At 42.1% G+C, this 24,442-nt stretch overlaps 1 protein-coding gene across 1 annotated transcript; it reads right to left on the bottom strand.

Moving 5' to 3' along the window:
- Positions 1–1,076: 1,076 nt before the first annotated feature.
- Positions 1,077–23,196, bottom strand: LOC122563402 (uncharacterized). The gene is made up of 7 exons (XM_043717140.2): positions 23,116–23,196; positions 20,446–20,525; positions 13,430–13,634; positions 8,404–8,692; positions 4,502–4,664; positions 2,500–2,587; positions 1,077–1,315 (listed from the first exon to the last, which is right to left on the bottom strand). Exons 2-6 carry the CDS (start codon positions 20,459–20,461, stop codon positions 2,541–2,543), a joined length of 720 nt encoding a protein of 239 aa, XP_043573075.1. The 5' UTR covers positions 20,462–20,525; positions 23,116–23,196; the 3' UTR covers positions 1,077–1,315; positions 2,500–2,540.
- Between the last annotated feature and the right edge of the window lie 1,246 nt (positions 23,197–24,442).

Below are 24,442 nucleotides of genomic sequence, written 5' to 3'. Positions count from 1 at the left end.
GTCTCATGCATTCACCCCATCCTGGGTCTTTCTGATCCATAAAATTTTGGTAAAGTTGCATCTGGAAAATTGCATCAGCTGGTGAACACTGTACTGAGATTGCCAAAACTTTTACAGTGAGCCCGTGGGGCCATTTACATTGGGTTGAAATCAAATTCATGATCCAATGATGAAACTCTAAAATCTACCACGTGCTTGATTTTCAACATGATTTTTTGAAATAACTTTTTATTCCACTGTTATTCTTTCATAGAAACTTTCCACATTTTACCATTAATCCTCCACGTTAACTTTTCAAATTATAAGCTTGGTAGAAATTATACTGGCCTTTCTGATTATGAGGGGTTTTTCAAAACTTTTTATAGACATACTGACATGAAAGGATTGAGATAACAATAATTCTGTGTGCATTTCTTCTTTATCTTGGGTTCAGTTACATAAAGTCAAAAGAGACTGTTTGGAAAACCCTTCAAACTAACAATGTTTGGTGCTTCTCTTGAAGTTTATTAGGGCTCCCTCTTTACCTCACTCTGAACAGTCAGATGTATTTTTCAGTTTAGATGTAATTTCTAAATACTGGATTTGTGTGGACAAACAAAATGTCATTAACTCTGTGTTATCTCTGTGTGCTGCTTGGTGTGGTAACATATTTTTATATCCATTTCACTTTCATGTTCTTCCTCTTGTGAATAAAGGGAAGGAGAAAGAAAAGACAAGGCAGGAAGAAGGTGAGAAATGATGGGAGCTTGGTGATATTAAGAGGTTCCTTATAAAATAACCAGTTTTGTTTATTTTACACCTTCTCTGCCATCTTCACACTTCACCCAAATTCTGCCAGCATCATACATTTCCCCACTTGTTCTTGTCTACTTCAATTATCAGACTTGGAGGCATAATTTTCCAGCATTGTATCTACAGCTGCCTGTCCATCCTGAACAAAAACTAATCTCTGATTGACGATACTAATGTATTAATGTATCAGGAAAGATGGAATGGGGTGAGATATAAACAATGTGACACTATGAAAAAAAGGTTTCATGAGATTTTTTAAAACTGCATTGATGACTGTTAAAAAATAAAAAAAAGCAATTTTCAGAGATGTGCAGACACACAATGACCAGAGAATATGATGAACTTTTAATTTCCATGACTTCTTAAAGCAGTTACTATTTCCTGCACCCAAAAGCTTGACTGTTACAGCACGGTATTTTGTCGGGGTACTTAAATTTCTAAATTGCTGTAAGATTTAGCAGATTGTGGTATTTCTAATGTACTGTGTGTCACAGACGAATGTAGAATCTTTTGTTCCTTTTCCCTGTGGTAAGGAACAGAAAAATATAAAACATTAAATTCTGTTAACTCTTTGTTTATTTTTGTTACCTTCTAGATTATTTTATATCAAACAATCAATCTCTGATGCTTTGTTTGCTCTTGTAATGGCAGTTAGTAAATGGATTTCAGTAATAAAGGTTGTTTGTTAAAAAAAGTGCTTGAATTGTATTATAACTTTTCCAAAGAGTATTGTGGGCTACGTGCAACAAAAAAAGGTACTCTGCAATGTTAGTCGCAGTTAATTTTTAATAAACATTTTAACACTATAATCTTCCGTTTCATAAAACTCTTATCAAACTGTTAGATATACATTCAATTTCAGCTGATCTCTGGGAATCACATGATGTGGTGTTTACTGTGGAAAATTAAACTCTGATTTAAAATCTTGTTCTGCTTATTTACTTTATGAATATTAGGAGTGATTGATTCTCTTTCATTCATATTTATCAGAGAAATGAGTAAATTATTTAACTACTTAATCATTATTTGAATAAGCACAATGCCAAAATTTAAAGTAGTTTTGCATTTAAAACAACCAAGGATAATTTTCCCTCACGTTATGTTGGGGAGATTTCTGATGTAGCTTGGATATGCAAAGGGAGAATACTAAGTATTCTGTTAAATTTCTGTCCATTTCTGATCAAGGAGTAATTATCTGGTGTCACTTCCAGTGATGTGGAAACACTATCCAATAACTGGCAAAACTTGGCTAATGTGGCAATAATTAAGGCATGTTAAATGTCTGAAGTTGTTTCATTATCATCATTGCAACATTGGAACACCAGCAAGTTGCTGTTGTCCAGCTCTGCTGGAGCTGCTGTTAGCTTTCCTGGGAAACAAATATAGAAAGGGATAAAACCAACATGATAGGTATCTATTTATCAATAACCTTGACCTTGTTGCTAAAGCAATGAATACTGTTACAACAAAATGATGAAGTCTTTATGTCAGAAAATGAGTCACAAATTGGAATGAAAATATTTTACTGATCAACGCTTTGTCATTAGTTTCTGTTGAATTTAGATTCTGGTTCAGACATATTTGTGATTCTTTGATCTACCAATGACCATTCTAAAGAAATTCAAAGCTGAGTATAATTTAGCATTAATTGCCAAAACCGGTGATTTTCCCTTCCCATGATATAACGATGGTTGCAAACCTCTTTACCTGGGTGTAGTTTCTTTTACTGATGTTTAAAGAGACATTGTTTAATCACATTCTTCAGGATTCTCTTTGCAATGTTGGTCTTCCTCAGCTGGACAAAGATCAAACCAAAAAATGAATTTTTTGAGACTGTAAGTATGACTTAACTGCATATGTTTGTCATCTATTAACCAATGTTTCGTCCCTTTCTGATTTCCACTCTCACCACCCCACCTTTTTGTTTGTACACCTTCTTTATAGAACATAGAACGTTACAGCGCAGAACAGGCCCTTTGCCCCGAGCTGTTGCGCAGACCTGTGAAACCAATCTGAAGCCCAGTATGTAAATTTCCACGGCAGCAATGTTTGATTTAGAGTCATAGAGATGTACAGCATGGAAACAGACTCTTTGGTCCAACCCGTCCATGCCAACCAGATATCCCAACCCAATCTAGTCCCACCTGCCAGCATCCGGCTCATATCCCTCCAAACCCTTCCTATTCATATACCCATCCAAATGCCTCTTAAATGTTGCAATTGTACCAGCCTCCATCACTTCCTCTGGCAGCTCATTCCATACACGTACCACCTTCTGTGTGAAAATGTTGCTCTGTAGGTCTCTTTTATATCTTTCCCCTCTCACCCTAAACCTATGCCCTCTAGTTCTGGACTCCCTGACCCCAGGGAAAAGACTTTGCCTATTTATCCTATCCATGCCTCTCAAAATTTTGTAAACCTCTATAAAGTCACCCCTCAGCCTCCGACACTCCAGGGAAAACAGCCCCGGCCTGTTCAGCCTCTTCCTATAGCTCAAATCCTCCAACCTTAGCAACATCCTTGTAAATCTTTTCTAAACCCTTTCACATTTCACAACATCTTTCCGAAAGGAAGGAGACCAGAATTGCACGCAATATTCCAACAGTGGCCTAACCAATGTCCTGTACAACCACAGCATGATTCCCAACTCCTGTACTCAATACTCTGACCAATAAAGGTAAGCATACCAAATGCCACCTTCACTATCCTATCTACCTGAGACTCCACTTTCAAGGAGCTATGAACCTGCACTCCAAGGTCTCTTTGTTCAGCAACACTCCCTAGGACCTTCCCATTAAGTGTATAAGTCCTGCTAAGATTTGCTTTCCCAAAATGCAGCACCTCACATTTATCTGAATTAAACTCCATCTGCCACTTCTCAGCCCATTGGTCCATCTGGTCCAGATCCTGTTGTAATCTGAGGTAACCCTTTCGCTGATTTGATTTTGCATTGGGCTGTGTTCTTCACCTAACCACCTCTTAGTCAATTAATGACAAGGTTCGTGAAAATTGCTTCCAACAATTCTTTTCAACTCAGTTTGGAGTCAGGACCCAAAATCTCTTACTAGTCCTGACCCCGGACTAAAGTACCAGTCCTGAGTCTTCACGGTGGCAGTGGACCTCCATTTTCATATTGAAATGAAGCTTTTGCATATTTCCATCTTCATTAGGGCCATCCAAAAATTAGAGTCAGTGGCTAAGCCAACAGCTCAACCCTCTCCACAATGTTACTCCTGCTTCTGCCATATTTTGAGAGATGAATAATGTTTGCCATTAGATGACAATTGCCTCAATACAGGTTTTATTCTGCTGCCTGAGGTGTTTATCTCACCAAAGCTTCAGATGAGAGTGACATTGGGATGGGTTCATTGAACAATCTGTAATTTGTTTTTGTTGGAGATCAGTAACTGGCAGGTAAAAACTGAATCAGTTCAGAGTTTGCAGATAGCTTGGCTCTCGGGCTTTCCATCCCCTGAGAGAGTGTATCCATTTCCCTGAGCTTTCTTAAAAAACTAGACACAGGAATTTGTACCAGACAAAATGTCCTGAAGTGTGACGGATTGAAGAGTGGGCATTCGCTATATGTTATTCTAACGTATATTACATTTTACATTCTAAAAATTGCAATTAATTACTGTACATGTTCACAACCGTGAGGCATAAACATGGGACATTGACTGAAAAACTCTAGTCTTTTTTGCCACTGTACCTTGTTGGCATATATCAGGCTCAACTGGTGGAGGAGCAATATCTGATAATACAGGAGGGCTGCTGCAGGGAGTTGGAGGGCGTGAATTCAGGGGTTTTAGGGATTCTATTTCTGGGAGTTCTTCAGCTGGTTGGCAATCACTCACAGCAGACTCAGAACAGAGCTGAAGGAAAGACAATGAGAGAAGAATTAACAAGATGTAGCCAAGTAGAGGAGTGGCAAACATGCAAAGTCCCGAGCTGAAGTCTTCAGTTAAGACAAATCATGGTTCAGGTCTAATGTATCTTAATTACATTTAAAGTGTTGATATTCAATTTGCTCTATGATCATATTAAATCTTGTTCCTACTTTGCTGTAAATGTGAATATTACATCACAGTAAACTAGTCTACTTTGTAAGTGTGTGTACTTGTAACATGCTAAAACGAATGTAAATTAATCAAACACCTTAACATGGCACTAAACGTTTATTAAATGCCTAAATTGATTTTATTATTAATCAGTTAAAAAAAAAGCCTGTGTTTTCACCAAAGAAACTTGGAGCTATGGTCCATATTTGGATTTCGGATTTGATTTGATTTGTTTTTGTGCCTTATTAAAATAATTATCGCGAGGATGGCATTCTGTGAACTGAAAGCTGCACAATAATGAAACATTGGGAAATTGATTCCTCTTCAGTCTGTCAGACCTCAGTTGAAATTGCCTAATGCAAAATTCTGAGCTACGATAGAAGTCTGAATTTCAACAACAGTCACATAGCAACCAAAATCATTGCAGCACTGAGCTCAACAGAAGGTGGGGGATTGATGTCAGGAATATCAGCCGTGTAAATAAAGCAACTAATCCAGAGACTTCAAAGGTCCGTGTGAAGAGTCCTGAAACTCTTCATCAACCACATTATGAAAAAGACCACAGTAGGCTTCAATTCCATCAGCAGTGTGGTTAGTAATCTGCTGACACTGTCGCTATGGAAACAAGCTTATTTGAGATTATTCTAAGCTTTTAGTATAAGTGGAATAGCTCTTATGCTGTCTAACATATTAACTATGCCCTTTAGTCTTTGTTATATTACATCAGTCACACACAGTACATTCTCCAATTTGAGGCTGCACTATCTGAACCAGTCACCTTGAAGCCAAAATGCTCAAAATGTGTGTGAATAGAAATGTGGCTTTCTTGAGGGGCTGACACTAGAGAATATTTGCTGATGACAAATTAACTTTGCTAATTTTGGATTATAGGAAGAACAAATCTTCAGCATTCTATAGCCAGAGTGACAAATAGGTGACTTAAGTGAAAATCAGAATACTACGAATGCTGGATATCTGAAATAAAAGCAGAAAATGGTGGAAGCACTCAGCAGTTTTAGCAGTGTCTGTGGGGAATGAGACCGAGTTAATGCTCTGGTCATTGGGAACAAACAGATACTCTGTTGTCAGAAGCAACCTGACCTTTTACGTCTTTCAGGTATTCCCTGTTTGTAGGAGAAATAGGTGAATCTGTGTGCCATGTTCATGGGGTTGTCCACTCCCTCAGCTTTGGGCTACTCAATCCCCTGGAGAAGATTCCTGTTTTATTTAATAAAAATTAGCACTATGTACAGATAAAAATCTTGACTTCACATACTGTCATTCAAAAGAAGTCTGCACCTGAGTAAACCAGCCCTTCCTGATTGGTTGATGTTTTCTGGGTACAGAAGCGCATCACGCTCCATTTTGTGGATGCACCATTTTGTTTGTGCACTGTTTGGTCAAAGTTACTGCACACTCTCAATTGCACAGCATCCCACTCACTCCCCACCCTCCTTTACCCCGTCCCATAGGCCAGCACAATTTAGGGCAGAACTGTCCTCTCCTGGGGCATGGTGGGGAGGGAGGAGGTTTGTGATAATTGGTGGCCTGTCACCTGCTATCTTCTTGCCACCTGAGGAATGACGTTCGGGTTGGCAATGTTCACCTGCCTGCCACACCACCCACTGAGGCCTTTCAGGGCTCAGTCAGTGATGCTGACTGAGTTGTCATCAGACTGAATTCAGCTCCCAGTACCAATCCCCTGAATGGTAAAACAAAGCAGCCTTCCAGCTGTTTTGAGGGGGCTCAATCCTCCCCAGTCTGGGGATGGTCAGGGGTTGGGATTAGGATGCTTTCATATAAAGCAACCCTCATGCCTTTGTACCACTGCGTCCCTCTGACCTCATGACTCCCACCCATGATGCGCTCCCTTGGAAAGGTCACTGTTCCTGGACTTTGCTGTTGCTGTTCCACCTCATCCTCTGGAGGCACTGTTGCTCACCAAGGCTGCTGGCCTCTAGTTGGCCATTAAGGTGTGATATTAACATCCCAGGAAGTGATGCACCAAAAAGCTTGGGGAGAAAGTGAGGACTGCAGATGCTGGAGATCAGAGCTGAAAATGCGTTGCTGGAAAAGCGCAGCAGGTCAGGTAGCATCCAAGGAACAGGAGAATCGACATTTCGGGCATAAGCCCTTCTTCAGGAATGCATTCCTGAAGAAGGGCTTATGCCCGAAACGTCGATTCTCCTATTCCTTGGATGCTGCCTGACCTGCTGCACCAAAAAGCTAACCAGGAAACCAATTAGGTTTCTGATAGGCTCAAGATCCACTGGGTTCCCTCTGTGGTAATCAGAGTGTGCCCCACAAGCTAAAACACCTACCAACACAGAAATTCGTTCAGAAAATGCCAGCCTCCATTTCAGATTGTCCAACATGTGACAACTTGTTACGTGAGTTTGAAGTATCCCGTGCTGAACCTTATCCTTCAGGTGAAAGGCCAACATTCCAATAGACTGTAGATATTCAAGGCCTCAAAAATACTGGGCTAAACTTTACCAGAAATCGATAAAGTGTCAGTTTTGTTGAGTTTCACAGAGGGATTCTCTCTGTGAGTTCTACTGAGTTTGCTCACACTATCTTCCCACACTCTCCTCATTACTTCCTATGACACCTGTATTGTCCCACTCACCACAGGCAGAAACACTGTCCACTGGTGAGATGTCCCGGGATTCCTGGCACTATTTTTAAAGTCCAGCCAGGCACCCAGTCAAGTGCTGGCTATCCACAGCTTCCCCATACAATTCCTGCCAATTGTTCCAGGTGTATCATGCAGAGAGGAATTGGCACATGGGGTCCTGATGAATGGAGGTGGGGGGAAAGGTGTGTGTGGTCACTACCTATGGAGTGTGCCGTGAGATGATGGTGTTTGATGGAGGTCTGGAGGGGCAAGAGGTGAACTGGAGTCTCCAGGAACCTATTTGGACTTTCATATAGGGAATTGTCTCCATCTGGTTTCTATCTGCAGGGAGTTGGAGGTATGAGTAGAATAGGAAATTGCATATTAGTGAGGAGAGGTGATGAAATAATGGGTTGTTAATTAATGTTAATATATGTTAATGTATGTAAAGAGCCCTCTCACCATTTTTCTGTGAGAATCACATCTCATTCTTCAACACTCAGCTGGAAAATTGGACATTTTGCTCTCGATATTGGGAAGCTGTTCATTGTCTAAATCACACAATTCTCCCAAATTTGTCACCAATATTGGTGGAAACTGTACATCCATTCTCATTGAATGAGAGGAGAACCAGAAGCAAACACAGAAAGTGCTGGAGAAATTCAGCAAGTCCCGCAGTGTCTGTGGTGGGAGACAAATGTTTCGAGTCCAGTTTTGACTCTTCTCCAGAATTCAGCTGATATAGTGCTGACAGTAGGCAAACTGTCACCTTTTATCATCCAGATTCTTACAAGAAGAAAGACGCTTGAGTTGCCATAGGTGGGAGTAAGCCAGAACCAATGGTATCGACTACAGAAGACATAAATAAGACAGAATGAACATTTTCATTTCAACTTAAATTTAACGAAAAAGAAAGCACATGATTGGCTGGACTACCTTTGGGATGTCTGGAATGTTTGTATCAAGCAATTGGTTTTGGAGTTTTTTTGGAAGGTTTTCAGAGTTTGCAGTCTCTGATGTGATTCCCAAAGCATCATTCAAGGTTTGAATGATCTTGCCCTTGTAGAATGCAGCGATGCTGTGATCATCCTGTACATACTGATCAATTACCCAATCAACCATCTCACAGTCATCCTCCCAGTCATAGGGAAGAAGTGAGGAACTCTGCCTGATCCAAGCTCTGCCAGTCTGGTTTTCAGGATTTGCGTTATTCCAAGCAAAGAGACTAGAGAAAGAGGAACATTGAAATGATAAATAGATAGCCTGTGAAAATAAATTGTCATGCACAAATGGAAATAATTTAGAAAATCTTAGCTCAATTTGCAGAAGAACAAGTTTATCTTGTAACATTTAAAAACATTGGAACCATCAGACTGGGGTGCTGACAAGCCTGTGTTTTTCTTTTTACGAAATATTCTCTTGAATTTTTTTTGAGAGACTGAAATTTCCTGAGGAAGAAGTAGCAGAAGGGCATTCATTCCAGTTGTAAATTACGATAATCTTGTGAATTCTCTACCTTTTCTCTCTCTCCATTGCCTTCTCTCAGAGTTACTACCTCAAGTCTGTCTGGACCAAACCTTATGAGGTTCTTTCTGACTCTGCTAACCATTTGTTATTTCTTTTCAAAATACTTCAACTGGTTTCTGTGGCCACCTTAATCTCAACTTGTTTATTCTTCACTCTCAGTTTGTTTCTGTATCTAGGATACCACACACTTGATCTAGTCTATTGCTATAATTTCATAATGCTTGAGAGATAATGCAACAGTGAGAAAGGCGATTCCTGACAGCTACAACCCATAATATAGATTTGAGAAATTCAGAACCTGATTGAAAAATGAAATGCTTCTGGACTATAGAAAAACTCATGAAAGTAAAATAAAATCACAATCAAATCCTCAGGATGTTCCAAGATGGTTTTACAACTGATGGATTACTTTTCTAAATGAAGTCATTTGTTGCTTCATGTGAGGAACGATGACAGGCAATTTACCGATAACATACACAAGGAATAGTCTGAGCGTTGAGTGCTTGAATGGATTTGTTTCGTACATACCGTTAGAAATTTGTTGAAAATTCTCTTGAGCAGAATAAATAGAAGCCAGTCCCAATTCAGGGTTGGCTAGTCATTCTGTACATGATGTCCCATACATTACTCAGCACCATTTACAATAATCAGTTGCTTTCATAATAGAGTGGCATTACACAGTGACCTAGCAATGGGTACCTGATGGTGCTGGCCACTCCTGGTGGCTTAGTCCTCATTTCGAGGAAACCTGGGAGCTGGGTTCACCTGCAGCAAGCTGCTAGGCAAATTGCCATCAGAGAAAGTGGCTCTCAGCTTTATGCTAAAATAGGATTGAGACAACTGAGAGAGAGAGGGACTGGTTTGTGGCAGACCAGAATATGGGGTCCAGACTAGAGTCATGAGGAGAGGGTTGAGACAGTAGTGGGGAACAGTGAGCTGCAGCAACGTTTTTTCACGAACTCACTTGAGAAGATTGCCTGCTAATGTAGATATTTTCTGATCCTTTCATTTGGAGTTATTATTACACAGCTCTGGAGGAGGTAGGACTTAAACCCAGGCTTCCTTGTTCAGACGCCACCACTGCATCACAAGAAGAGTGGCTTTTTAGGCGAACTGTCTAGGCCTGCAAATGTCCTGGGCATCCATCGAGTTGTGGATGGAATCTGGACAGGGTCTGGGGGAGGTGGGTTAGGGTTCGATTTGTGGCAGCACTAAACAGCAATGGGAGTCAGGGCTGGGGTGGGGGGGGAAGCCAGAGGCATTTCTAGATCTGTGAATGAGGATTGTGATAGGTGACTTTTGAGGTATTTGGCGAAGGTATGCAGAGCAGCATCAGAGGGTATGACAGGCTCCAGGAGGTGGGTAATTGGCACTTATTGCGACCATGATCTCCAGTGTGGGGGTGGGGGAGGGAGGAGTGTGGAAGAGCAGGACGGTTATCATTCAGGTGTAATGCTGGGTTTCGGGAGCACGGAGGGGCAGTAGGAGGTAACTGGCTCTCTATATGGGGCGTGCAGGTGGGTGGAGATGAGCTGCCGGGGTAGAGCGAAGTCAGAGGGGGCATGGAGGCTCTTGGGGGTGAGGAGGAGGGGGAAGGGGGAGAGCGGGTATGTTGTTGGCTGGTGACGCGTGGCACCCAGTGCTGATGGTGTTCACCGTGAACTCTGCTCCCTGCCCTCACCTCCTGTTCTCTGTTTGAGAAATACAACTGAAAAACAATCAGGATCACACCCAGAAAGGGGCCAGGCGGTGTCAGTTTGAGGGAGAGTTTGCTACGTACATGTCTGCTGGACAGTGAACAGGCAAATACATTTGCAAATTCCAGCTACATTTCATCTGCAATAATTTCTCCAATCATTTGCAATACAGAGTGAATGTGCTCACAGTTCAAATCCTGGTGAAAGGCAATTTACACCAAGTCATGGGATCATTCAAATTGACCATTGTCATCTCAGTGATGTAGATGTTAGTGTTGATGACTTACAAGGAGATGAACCTTGGCCAAAAGTATCCCATGGAGAAAGTGAGGTCTGCAGATGCTGGAGATCAAAGTTGAAACTTTATTGCTGGAACAGCACAGCAGGTCAGGCAGCATCCAGGGAACAGGAGATTCGACGTTTCGGGCACAGGCCCTTCTTCAGGAATGAGCAGAGAGTGTTCAGCAGGAGAAGATAAAAGGTAGGGAGGAGGGACTTGGAGGAGGGGAGTTGGAAATGTGATAGGTGGAAAGAGGTCAAGGTGAGGGTGATAGGTCGGAGTAGGGTGGAGGCGGAGAGGTCAAGAAGAAGACTGCAGGTCAGGAAGGCGGTGCCGGGCTGGAAGGATCCGGCTGAGACAAGGTGGGGGGAGGGGGGATGAAGAAACTGGTGAAGTCCAAGTTCATCCCCTGCGGTTGGAGGGTTCCCAGTCGGAAGATAAGACGCTCCTCCTCCGACCGTCGGGTTGTTGTGGTTTGGCGGTGGATGAGTCCAATGACCTGCATATCCTCGGTGGAGTGGGAGGGGGAGTTGAAATGCTGTGCCACAGGTTGGTTGGGTTGGTTCGTCCGGGTGGCCCAGAGGTGCTCCCTGAATCGCTCCGCAAGTAGGCGGCCTGTCTCCCCAATATAGAGGAGGCCACACCGGCTGCAGCGGATGCAGTAGATGATGTGGGTGGAGGTGCAGGTGAATCTGTGGCGGATATGGAAGTTTCCCTTGGGGCCTTGGAGAGAAGTGAGGGGGGAGGTGTGGGCGCAAGTGTTGCACCTCCTGCGGTTGCAAGGGAAGGTGCCGGGAGTGGTGGTTGGGTCGGTGGGGGGTGTGGATCTGACAAGGGAGTCGCGGAGGGAGTGGTCTCTACGGAAAGCTGATAGGGGAGGGGAGGGAAATATATCCTTGGTGCTGGGGTCTGTTTGAAGGTGGCGGAAGTGACGGCGGATGATGCGCTGTACATGGAGATTGGTGGGGTGGTAGGTGAGGACCAGTGGGGTTCTGTCCTGGTGGCGGTTGGAGGGGCGGGGCTCAAGGGCGGAGGAGCGGGAAGTGGAGGAGATGCGGTGGAGGGCACCGTCGACCACGTCGGGGGGGAAATTGCGGTCCTTGAAGAAGGAGGCCATCTGTGTTGTACGTATTTTGAACTGGTCCTCCTGGGAGCAGATGCGGCGGAGACGAAGGAATTGGGAGAATGGGATGGCGTTTTTACAGGGGGCAGGATGGGAGGAGGTGTAGTCCAGGTAGCTGTGGGAGTCGGTAGGTTTGTAGTAGAAAAGTATCCCATCACTTGTTTCCAAAGGTACTGTGGGGGAAGGGGGCATCCCTACATCATTATCATGTGACTATGACAATGGAGTCTATTGAATGCTACAAAATGTTGATTGATTAATGTGGTTCTGGCCTGGGAAAGGGGTTGGCAGAGCAGTAGGCACACCTCTTTTAGTTGTAATGTATTGGCCAGCAGTAGGGCTGCTGAGGATGTAGCTTGGAGTGGCCTAGGGAAGGCTCTATGGTATAATCGGGACAGAGGATGCTGCACCCTCTGGCATGCTGGATTCTGTATGATCGCAGCAGGAATCGAGGCTGAGGGGCTGAGGAATGAGAGCAGTCCTTCAGGGAGAAGGATAAAGACTTTAAGGAGAGGTTTCTTACTAAGCAACTCAATGGAACAGGCAGTTAGCCAAATAAAAAGCATTAGATTCAGCCCAACATGGCAGACGGCACATGCCTGGCTCCGAGCCTGTGCCCCTGCCCACGGTATTCTAGGCTCTGGAGCCTAGTTAACAAGAGAAAAGTGGTACAGTGCCAACAAATTATGAGAACAATTACCCTCATAAAATCAAAGCCTTCACTCTGATGATTAATATCAAACTAAACTGACATTGAGTAATGATGGTGAAGAGATGATATTACTGAAAGTTCTGCCGATAAAGATTCATATTTATAGTCATTTTCACAGCCACTGGATGTTCCAAAGCACTTTACATGTAGCCAGTGAAGTACCGTTTGAAGTGGATATACTACTATAATGGGGGGAACACACAGACAGTTGGTACACAGCAAGATCCCACAAAGGAACATGTGATCATGCTCAGATGCTGTTTTGTGTGATGTTGATGGATGGGGTAAATTTTGGTTAGAACACTAACGAGAACTGTCCTGCTCTCCTTCACATTAATACTCTGGGATTTTATGTACATCCAGCTGTGCAGGCAAATGCGACCCTGGTAACACATTCCCTCAGTAATGTATCAGAGTGTCACCTTGATGCTTATCCTGAAGCCCTGGAGTGGGACTTCATGCAGAACCTTGTTACACAGAGGGCAGAATGACAGCATCTCTCAGATAGTACACAATGATATTGTCATGGGAATGCTTACGTATATTAGTTTGCAGTTGGATAGCAAACATTTGCCCCTTTAAGACCTGTGTTCATACTTTTATAAAATCTTTTTATGACTAACCTCTTTTCTTGAAGGTGTTTCGAGGGAACATCATTTATCCTGGAATCAAAGTAGTGTTCATCTGTTTTCTCTTTGACACAGCGATGACTGTAACTGCCTTTGTCCCCACAACAATCATCTTCTTGCTTACTCTTTCTACGACCACAGTTGTAACATCTGATGTGATGGACTTTACATTGCCCATGATCAGACTGAAGCTCACAATCTGTGCAGAAATTGAAACATTCACAATCATGACACACACAAACGATGGTGTCCCCTGATGGTTTAGCAGCCAAATACAACCCAGGAAATCTCTGTTTGATATCCCAGATAGCCTGGATATGGTGAGCTCTAGCTGCTCATTGCCAGTAACGAACTTCCGTGTGGAAACCGGGTGAGGACAATTTCAGTTCAACTTTGATACTCCACAAAGTCAAACCATCTGCTATCACTCACGGTTCCATTACAAACCTGGTGAGTGACTTCAGGACAGACCTTTGCACTCTGCTTATTGTCCAGTCTGGTTTTGCCTTACTAAGACACTGTGCGCTGAGTGTTAGTGAACGGCAACCAAGCAGCATCATTGCCAAGACCAACAATTTAAGAATAAAACATTTCTACAACTTCCTGGCATGTACCAACACAGAATGTAGAACAGTACAGCACAGTACAGGCCCTTTGGCTCTCAGTGTTTTGCCTTTTATCCTACTCTAAGGTCAGACTAACCTACAAACCCTTTATTTTACTAACTTCCATGTGCCTATCCAAGAGTCCCTTAAATGTCCCTAACGTCTCTGACTCTACTCTCACCGCTGGCAGTGCATTCCATGAACCCACCACTCTCTGTGTAACGAACCTACCTCTGACATCTCCCCTAAAGCTTCCTCCAATCACTTTAAAAATGCCCCCCTCATGATAGACATTACTGTCCTGGGAAAAAGTCTCTGACTATTCATTCCATCTATGACTCTCATCATCATGTACACCTCTATCAAGTCATCTTTGGCCTTCTTCGCTCAAATGAGAAAAGCCCTAGCTCCCTTAACCTTTCTTCATAAGACATACCCTCCAGTCCAGGCAGCACCCTGGTAAATCTCTTCTACATCTCTCTAAAGCTTCCACATCTTTCCTATAATGAGGCAACCAGAACTGAACACAATATTCCAAGTGTGGTCTTAACAAGGGCTCTGTAGAGTTGCAGCATAACCTCGTGGCTCTTAAACTCACTATCCCCGTTAATGAAATCCAACACATCATAATGCTTCTTAACAACCCTATCAACTTGGGTGGCAACTTTGAGGGATCTATGGACAATGAACCCCAAGATTCCTCTGTTCCTCCACACTGCCAAGAATCCTGCTTTTAACCTTGTATTCTGCATTCAAATTCAACCTTCCAAAATAAATTACTTCTCACTTTTCCAGGTTGAACCCAATCTGCCACTTCTCAGCCCAGCTCTGAATCCTGTCAATGTCTAGTTGCATCCTCCAACAGTCCTCCACACTATTCACAACTCCACCAACCTTCGTGTCATTCGCAAACTTACTAACCCACCCTTGCACCTCCTTATCCAAGTCATTTATAAAAATCATAAAGAGCAGAGGTCCCCATACAGGTCCCTGTGGTACACCAGCGGCCACCGAGCTCCAGGCTGAATACTTTCCATCTACTACCATTCTCTGTCTTCTGTGGCCCAGCCAATTCTGTATCCAGACATCCAGATTTCCCTGTATCACATGTCTCCTTACTTTCTGAATGAGCCTACCACAGGGAATCTTATCAAACATCTTGCGAAAATCCTTGTCCACCACATCCACTGCTCTATCTTCATCAACATGCTTTGTCACATCCTCAAATAGTTCAATAAGGTTTGTGAGGCATGACCTGCCTCTCACAAAGCCATACTGACCATCTCTAATCAATCTATGGTTTTCCAAGTAATCATAAATTCTATCACTTAGAGTCCTCTCCAATACTTTGCCTACCACAGATTTAAGACCGATTGGTCTGTAATTCCCAGGATTATCCCTATTCCCTTTCTTGAACAAGGGAATAACATTTGCCACCCTCCAATTATCTGGTACTACTCCAGCGGACAGTGAGGATGCAAAGATCATCACCAGAAGCACTGCAATCAGTTCCCTTGCTTCCTGCTGTAACCTTGGGCATATCCCGTCTGGGCCAGGGAACTTATTTATCCTTACCTTTTACAAACCTTTCAGCATATCTCCTTCATAACATCAACCTGTTCGAGCATATCAGCCTGTTTCATGCTGTCCTCACAAATGTCAAGGTCCCTCTCAGTAATGAATATCAAAGCAAAGTATTCATTAAGGACCTCCCTTACTTCCTCCAACTCCAGGCACAAGTTACCTCCATTATCCCTGATCAGCCCTAACCCCACTCTGGCCATCTTCTTGTTCCTCACATACATGTAGAATGCCTTAGGGTTTTCCTTTATCCTACCCACCAAAGCTTTTTCATGCCCCCTTCTAGCTCTCCTTAGTCCATTCTTCAGTTCCTTCCTGGCTACCTTGTAACCCTCTAAAGCTCTGCCTGATCCTTGCCTCCCCAACCTTAACCTCTTCTTGACGAGATGTTCCACATTCCTTGTCACCCAAAGTTCCTTCATCCTTCCATCCCTTCCTTGCCTCAGTGGGACAAACCTATCTTGCACTATCAGCAAGTGCTGAAAATGTGTTGCTGGAAAAGCGCAGCAGGTCAGGCAGCATCCAAGGAACAGGAGAATCGACGTTTCGGGCATAAGCCCTTCTTCAGGAAGTGCTCCCTATTTCTGTTGTGCATTTTCCTGAGAACATCTGTTCCCAATCTAGGTGCCCCAGTTCCTGCCTAATGGCATTGTAATTAACCCTGTCCCCAATTAAATACTTTCCCATACTGTCTGCTTGTAGCCCTCTCCATGAGTATTGTATTGGTCAGGCAGTTGTGATCACTATCACCAAAATGCTCTCCCACCAGAAGATCTGACACCTGGCATGGTTCATTGCCAAGCACCAAATCCAATATGGACACACCTGAAAAAAAAACATAATTTATTCTACCAAATCATCCTTGTTCCTCTCCCATTCAAGCATTTCTCACTAGCCCGTTATTGACCAGTCCCTTTAAGCTGTTGCAGTCAGCAGTGCAATTTCAGGCTCCTGGGACTGTACCATGCTGAGATATGATTGAGAGCCAGTCAGCCCCAGGATGTGATGAGTCAGATCACTGAGTGGAAATCTGACTCAAATTCACTTCTGGTGAATTTCAGACTCTTTACACAAATTAATCTCCTAATCCTTTCACCACTGTCCCATCTTATTAGAGGAAATCACTAATATTTTTTAATGTCAATCCAATAAAATGGTTATCTAATAGACAGGTGGCATCAAACTATCAAACATAGGGATATAGTTTATAGTAGTAATGTCACTGGACTCATAATCCACCTAATCCCAGGTAAATGTTCTGAGTTGTGGGTTCAAAACCCACTCTGTTAAATGATTGATCAAGTTGTTAATCAAATCAAGATCTTCATCAACAATGTCTTCTTCAATGTCTTCTATCTGCTGTTTGACTTTAGGGCTGAAATAGTCACAGCACAATCTGCACCTCAGCAATATTGCTCATGTATAGATACAGAAATGTGAATTCAATAAAAAGCTAACCTAATGGCACCGATTATCACAAGAGGAAAATCAGTCAGGTCCACTAACACCCTTTTGGGAAGGGAAATTTCCTGGTCTTTATAGAATAGAATAGATTAGAATAGCAATTCATTGTCACATGCACTTTACAAAAAAAGAGTGAAAGGTTTTGTCAATCGCCATACCTTGGTGCTCAAATTAATGACAGAAGTCTTAATGACAACAGACGCACAGCAATGTTGTTTATTCTTAATTACCTTCTGGGCAGTAAATGCTGCCTTTGTCAATGATGCCTTCATCCTATGTATGATTTGGAGATGCCAGTGTAGGACTGGGGTGTACAATGTTAAAAATCACACAACACCAGGTTATAGTCCAACAGGTTTAATTGGAAGCACACTAGCTTTTGGAGCATCGCTCCTTCATCTGATGAAGGAGCGATGCTCCGAAATCTAGTGTGCTTCCAATTAAATCTGTTGGACTATAACCTGGTGTTGTGTGATTTTTAACTTCATCTTATGTACAAATAGGAAAAAGCACCACTGTCCTTGGGTGCAATTGATTCTCTTAAGTTACGGTGGGTTTGAGCATTTGTTACTGCAAACACTTTTACTTTGTGTCAATCCTGTGTCAACCTAATTTTAAATGATAGAACATTATATTTAATAGCTGTTTTCCAGTTAGATTGCAGGACAATATCAGTTCCTCAGTAAATTAAGTAAAACGACATTCTAATTCTTTGATATTGATAACCCAGAGTCTCCTTGAAAATCTGCAAACAAGCAGAATTAGCAGAAACTCCCAATTGCCTGACTGTTAGCTTAATGTTTTTTAAACTAGTGTAAAGACCATGAAACATTTAATGCCATTGAACCTCTTGGCAGAACCACAAGATATTTACGGCACAAAATGAGGCCATTCAGCCCATCCTGGCTGCACCAACTCTTACCAAATGAGCCTTCATTACCTGATGCCAATCTCCTGCTTTCTCCCTGTACCCTTGTACACTATTTCAACCCAAATAATCCTCTTATGATTTTGAAAACCTCTATCAAATTTCCACTCAGTTGTCTTCTCACCCAGGAGACAGTTGAATCAGTTGTTATTTTTAAATCTGAGACAGGTACATTTTTGTTAAGCTGAGGTATTAAGGGATACAGAGCAAAGGAAAGAAATCTGGATTTAGCCAGATCAGCCATGACCTCACTGAATGGTGAAATAGGCTTTAGGGGCTGACTGGCCTATTCCTATTCCTGTGTTTCCCATCTTCTTTAATCTATCCTCATCACTGATGTTTGTATTCCTTGAACCATTCTTGCAAAGCTGCACTCTCTCCAATGCATTCATACCTTTCCTATAATGTGGCACCCACAACTGTACACAGTACTCCAGCTGAGGTCTAACAAGTGTCTTGTACAAGTTCATCATCACCTCCTTGCTCCTATGTCCTATTAATAAAGCCAAGGACACTATAAGCTTTATTAATGGCTCCCTCTGCCTGTCCTGCTGCCCTCATTGATCTGTGCATGTATACACCCAGCTCCTTCTGCTCCTGCACCACCTTTATTATACACCCTATTTCTTGTTGCCTTTCAAAGTGCATCACCTCTCACTTGTCTGCACTGAACCTCATCTGCCACCTTTCTGCTTATGCCACCAACTCGTTGATGTCCTTTCACAGTCCCACACTGTCCTCCTCAGAGTTTACAATTCTTTCCAGGTTTAGCATCACCTGGAAAATTTGAAATTGTCCCCAGCACAGCAAGATCCAGATCATTAAAAGGAAAGATCCCATTAACGATCCCTGGGGTGCGCTTAAAATTCTGTGATATCGTGCAGCACTTGTATTAGAGAACTGTGACAAAATAACCCCAACGGAAACACGGGAAACCTCCAGGTCAATGGGCTTTCTGTAACAATTAGGTAAAAACAATGACTGCAGATGCTGGAAACCAGATTCTGGATCAATGGTGCTGGAAGAGCACAGCAGTTCAGGCAGCATCGAGGAGCTTCAGCAAAATCGACGTTTCGGGCAAAAGCCCTTCATCAGGAATAAAGGCAGAGAGCCTGAAGCGTGGCTTGTAGAGAGAGGAGGAAAACTTCTTCAAGGCAGGCATCCTTGCAAGAGGATTCGCAGTAGGGTTAAAATCAACTAGTAAAAACAATGACTGCAGATGCTGGAAACCAGATTCTGGATCAATGGTGCTGGAAGAGCACAGCAGTTCAGGCAGCATCTGTAACAATTATCGAAACGGAAGAAATTTATTTTGGTTCTCCTTGTTCTTGCTATGGTGAATTTTACAGAACTCCCACATGTGGAACATTGTAAGTTGTTTCACAGGGATTGGTGGAAAGTATCCACCTCAACACCCTGCACTTTACCAGGTGAGGCTGGTGCATGTAACTGAGCTGCTATGGATGGACTTAGTGACACTGAGTGTTGTGGGGGTGCTAGCTTCAGGCTGCCTTTTTCTCCATAAACCTACAGAACAAAAAAAGAATAATGTGTTAGAGTGGTGGCTTGGTCAATATTGGATTCTGAAATATTTGTGTGAATGGGAAAGTGAGTGTGGGAGGAGGGCGAGACAGGGTCATGTGAAAAGAACAGCACTTTCCTGATATTTCAGTCCTCCAGCTTCAATGGCCCACATCCTCTCTATCCGATGAAGCGTAATTGGACCATATGAGGAGTTTAAGCAGTAAAAGTCCTCCTCTGATTCAAGTCTGCTCTCTTTTGTTTTGACTAGCTTTATACTGCAAACAGAAGGAATGAGATCTCGCAGCACATGGTCAAATGGGAATAAACCAGTGACTTTGTACTGTGCATTATGTGTTAATAAGAAATGAAACATGCTTTGCAGGTTCATCTTTCCAAACATGCACGAAATACATTTTAAATACTGGGAATAAAGAGCTTCACAATGATATGGGAATTCATTCAATGCTTCAGAAGAAGTCCTTTCTGAGGACCAACAGTTAGTATGTTCAAAAGTGAAATGGAACAGTAAGTGTAATACCTTGTAACGAGTGCTAAAGTTTCTGACAAACCTATTTCCAGGTCCTTCTGCTGGTGAACATTGTATTTACTTGGTTAGTCAAGAAACCTGGATCTGAAAGTAAATTGACATCTCATTGAGAACAATCAACCTTTGCTGCCTTTCCAATGTGAGCAGCTTGCAAGGAGCATCTGAAGGAGATGCTGTTCCAGCTATGTCTTCAGTTGGCCAAGACAATACCCACATGGTACGTGCTGCATTTAAGAGCTGTTGCTGTTTGCTGCCTCCTGAACATGGGGCCCATTCAATATTGTGAGCTCTATGTCAGTATTTGTAATTTAGTGTTGACACTGAATCTGATCATTTCTCAGGATCTTGAACATAGACCTACCATCATCGTAGTTCATGGTCTTCTGAGAACTTTTCCTTCCATTTGTTGGGCTACCTCTCTTTTCTACGAGTCGATCCTCACTGGTAAAATTTAAAAATGACTTGAACCATCACTTTATTTATAAACATATATTAATTATGTTAATTGAATCATTAAAAATTTAAATTCCACTATGTTAATGTTTATTTGTCAGTAGTATGCATACATTATATATTATAGTTTTATACTAAATTGTTTGCATAAAGTTGGTCATGTGTAAGAGAGAGCTGTAGTTTTGCACTGGCAAGGGCATTACAGGATACCATACAATGCACAGTGCATCATCAGGATCACTGGTTCAGTGACTGAATATCAAATTCCCCCAATTTGGGGGTCAGTTAGTTCAGGTTGCTGGATGCCTGGTTTGTAATACAGAGTGATGCCAATAGTATGGGTTCAATTCCTGCACTGGCTGAGATTACCATAAAGGACTCTCCTTCTCAACCTCGCCCCTCATCTGAGGCATGGTGATTCTCAAGTGAACCCACCACCAATCATCTCTCTCTAATGCAAGAGCTGGACGATGGCCCATGAATTCTTTATTTTTACCTTGGAATTATTGATGAAAAATATTTAAGTTTCTCCCCTTCTTTTTAAGCAATAAAAAAACTCAAATAAATTGTTAAAATATACCTCAAAAAGATTAAGTTATGAAAATAGACATAATTACTGTAACAGCTTATCGTTTGCTGACTTTGATTTGTCTGCAGGCAAGTATTATGATCAAAAGGCAAAACATTTCTCCCAAATGGATGCACAGATTCAATCCTTCCTGGAAGTTTTACATGTTCTTCCAGCTGAGTGAAGGCCTCGGGGTGTCTGAGAACATAAAGGTTTCTGAAAGATACAGAGCTCCTCAAAGAAAATATTCTTTACAGGAAAGCTTAACAACTTCCCTTAAATTCTCCATGTCTTTATTATAGTTATATTTCTCATATTTAGTTTAGTGAAGAAGTTAAGAAAAGTCTGAGAAGGTTTTAAAAAATATGTTGATCAACTTGAATCAACTTTATTGATAAATCTCACTGATAGAAAGTTTAAATCATAACTTTTTAACTGTCATTCATAATGGATTCATTCCTGCTTGTTACTTATTGATTGATGTGTTCTCCACCAGCTCATTGGTAATTTTTTGTTGTTTCTTTATATTTGACACAGACAATCAGTCGAAATGCAGCAAACTTTTGAGAGCTGACTCAGAAACAGAGAAATCAAGAGAATGCATAAAGTTGTCTTTTTTTTAAGGTAAGACAATTTTCAAGCCTCCTTTCCCAGTTAATGTGTTTTTATTATTTTTCATAGATCGGAACTAGGAACAGGAGTAAGCCATGTTTAGTGATGACCTCATTGAGGTGTAATGAACAATGTTGACAGGATAAAGAAGGATATTCTGTTTCCACTGGTTGGTACATCAGTAACTAGGGTCACAATTTCAAGGTTGTCAGCAAGAGAGCTAGGAGTGAGATGAGGAGAAGCTTCTTTACTCAGCGAGTTGTCAGGATTTGGAATATGCTGCCTGGGAGAGTGGTGGAGGCAGATTCCAGAGGAGGTTTCAGAACGAGCTGGATATATATTTGAAAGGGATGAAGTTAGAGGAATACGGAGATATGGCTGGAGAATGGGAGTAGCTGCGTTGCTCTTTCAGGAGCTGGTACAGACACCTGAGGCCGAATGTCCTTCATCTGTCCTATGAGTCTAAGATTCCAGAATTTTAAATTCTAAATCTCAGGAATCAGTCTGGTAAACCTTCTCTGCACTCCCTTTATCACAAGTATACATTTCTGAGTTAAGTAGACAAAACTCCAGGTGGGATGTCTCTGACAACTGCAGTAAAACCTAATTGCTCCATCTTTAACCTCTCTTCTAATGAAGGTGAGTGTACCATTTGCCTTTCCAACTAGGTGCTGCACAACGTGTGAGGCTGTACATTTTAGAGGAATTTGCTGTTGTTACACCATTCTTTGCTACAACCACAGGGCTATTTCAGACAAGTGATAACTGTCTACCAGAGACTAAAGGCAGTTACATCACTCCCACAGACTAATCATTGCACTGAGAAATAACGAGAACTGATCACCAAGGATCTAAAGAACCCAATAATGTGTCAGAACTCTGATCACTGAAGATCACTTTTACTTTTACACTTTCCATTCTTATGGAAGCAGTTTTCAGACAGAAATATCCAATTTGACAACCTACGCCAAATTATGGAATGTTTAACAACATAGGTCTATCTCCAGTAGCTTAAGATTTTCCAAATGATTTCTACTTTGGTCTCTTGCAGCTATCAGAGAAGACAAGCCACCTCTGAATACAATGCATTGATTCCAAGCCCCAGTGAACAATATTGTGTCACTAATTGGGTCTGACTGACCTTAGCTGCAAAGTGCATTTTCATGCAGAAGAAAATGTGAACGCTGAGCTACTATATTATTTTTCATTTTAGTATTTTGGAACACTGATAGATAAACTTCAATTTTATAAAAGATTGCGAAGAAAGAAGTGAATTTCAGAAGTTTCTTAAAACAAGTAGCTGTTATTTACAATAATGTGAAATTCGATAACTTAGGTAAATATGACCCTATCCTTACAAACACCTTCCTGCTGCTTCTCATCTCATTCATAAAATACCTGCAGGACTTAATTGCTGGAGTTTGTTCACCGTTTCCCTGGTAATTTCTCTTTAAGTGCTGACCATTTCCGCATTCAGCGCATTTCTGTGGAAAGAGATGGCAGGTGTTTTGGTGATGCTGTGACATATATTTATATAGAAAAGTACAGCTTAGATACAAGCAAACTAAACAGTGAAAATGACCAAAGTATTGTCTGATTTAATGAATGTCAAAAGTGGTCAAGCTAATTTTCTTTTCTCATTATCTGTTCCTAGGTTATAGAACATCTAGCAAGGTGGGTGTTTCTTTCCTAGCTCCATTTACCTTTGAACTGAGAGATTGCTAAGCATTTCAGAAGGTCATTAAGGGTCAGCCACATTGCTGTGGGTCTGGAGTCACGTGTAGGTCAGACCAGTTAAAGGTGGCAGGATCCCTTCCATTAAGAGTATTGGCAAATCATTTGGATTCTTACAAACAATCCATTTACCATGATTTTTGAGAATCATGGTATATATTCCAGGTTGGTGGGATTTGAACTCTGGCTCTCAGAGTATTAGCCTGGACTCTTAAAGATTGGTCTAATGACATTACCACTTACCTACTCTTTCCCAACTGACCACTTGTCTTGCCCTGTTGAAATCCTGGCAGTCCATTTGAAATGACAAGTAGAATGAACATATAAAACAGCAGAACTTGCCACATTTCACCATTTCACAATCTGCTGATTCCGCCATTGTGGTGGCTCGAATCTCAAACATCAACGAGACAGAGTACAGGAAAGAGACAGACAGGTCACTCGCATGTTGTAAAGACAACAATCTCTCCTTCAATGTCAGCGAAATGTAGGAGCTGGTCATTGACTTCAGGAAGCGGAGTGGAGCGCACACCCCTGTCTGTAACAATGCGGCTGAGGTGGAGGTGGTCAAGAGCATCAAGTTCCTATCAGTAAATATCATCAACAATCTGTCCTGGTTCATTCACATCGATGCTATGGTCAAGAAAGCACACCAACGCCTCTACTTCCTCAGGAGGTTAAGGAAATTTAGCATGTCCACAGTGACTCTTGTCAATCTTTATACATGCACCTTAGAAAGCATCCTTTCCAGGTGTTTCACATCTTGGTATGGCAACTGCTCTGCCCAAGACTGCAAGAAATTACGGAGAGTCATGAACACAGCCCAGTCCATCACACATACCAGCCTTCCATCTTTTGACTCCGTCTCCACTTCCTGCTGCCTCGGAAAGCAGCCAACATAATCAAAGAGCCCTCTCATCCCGGTTATACTCCTGAGCCCTCTTCCATCAGGGAGAAGTCACAAAAGTTTGAATACACTTAAGAACAGCTT

The sequence above is a fragment of the Chiloscyllium plagiosum genome, unplaced genomic scaffold, assembly GCF_037043375.1.
Source record: "Chiloscyllium plagiosum isolate Xiang-an unplaced genomic scaffold, Cpla_swu_hap1 HiC_scaffold_30, whole genome shotgun sequence".
Lineage (NCBI taxonomy): Eukaryota > Metazoa > Chordata > Chondrichthyes > Orectolobiformes > Hemiscylliidae > Chiloscyllium > Chiloscyllium plagiosum.
This window is presented reverse-complemented; position numbering and strand designations above follow the sequence as displayed.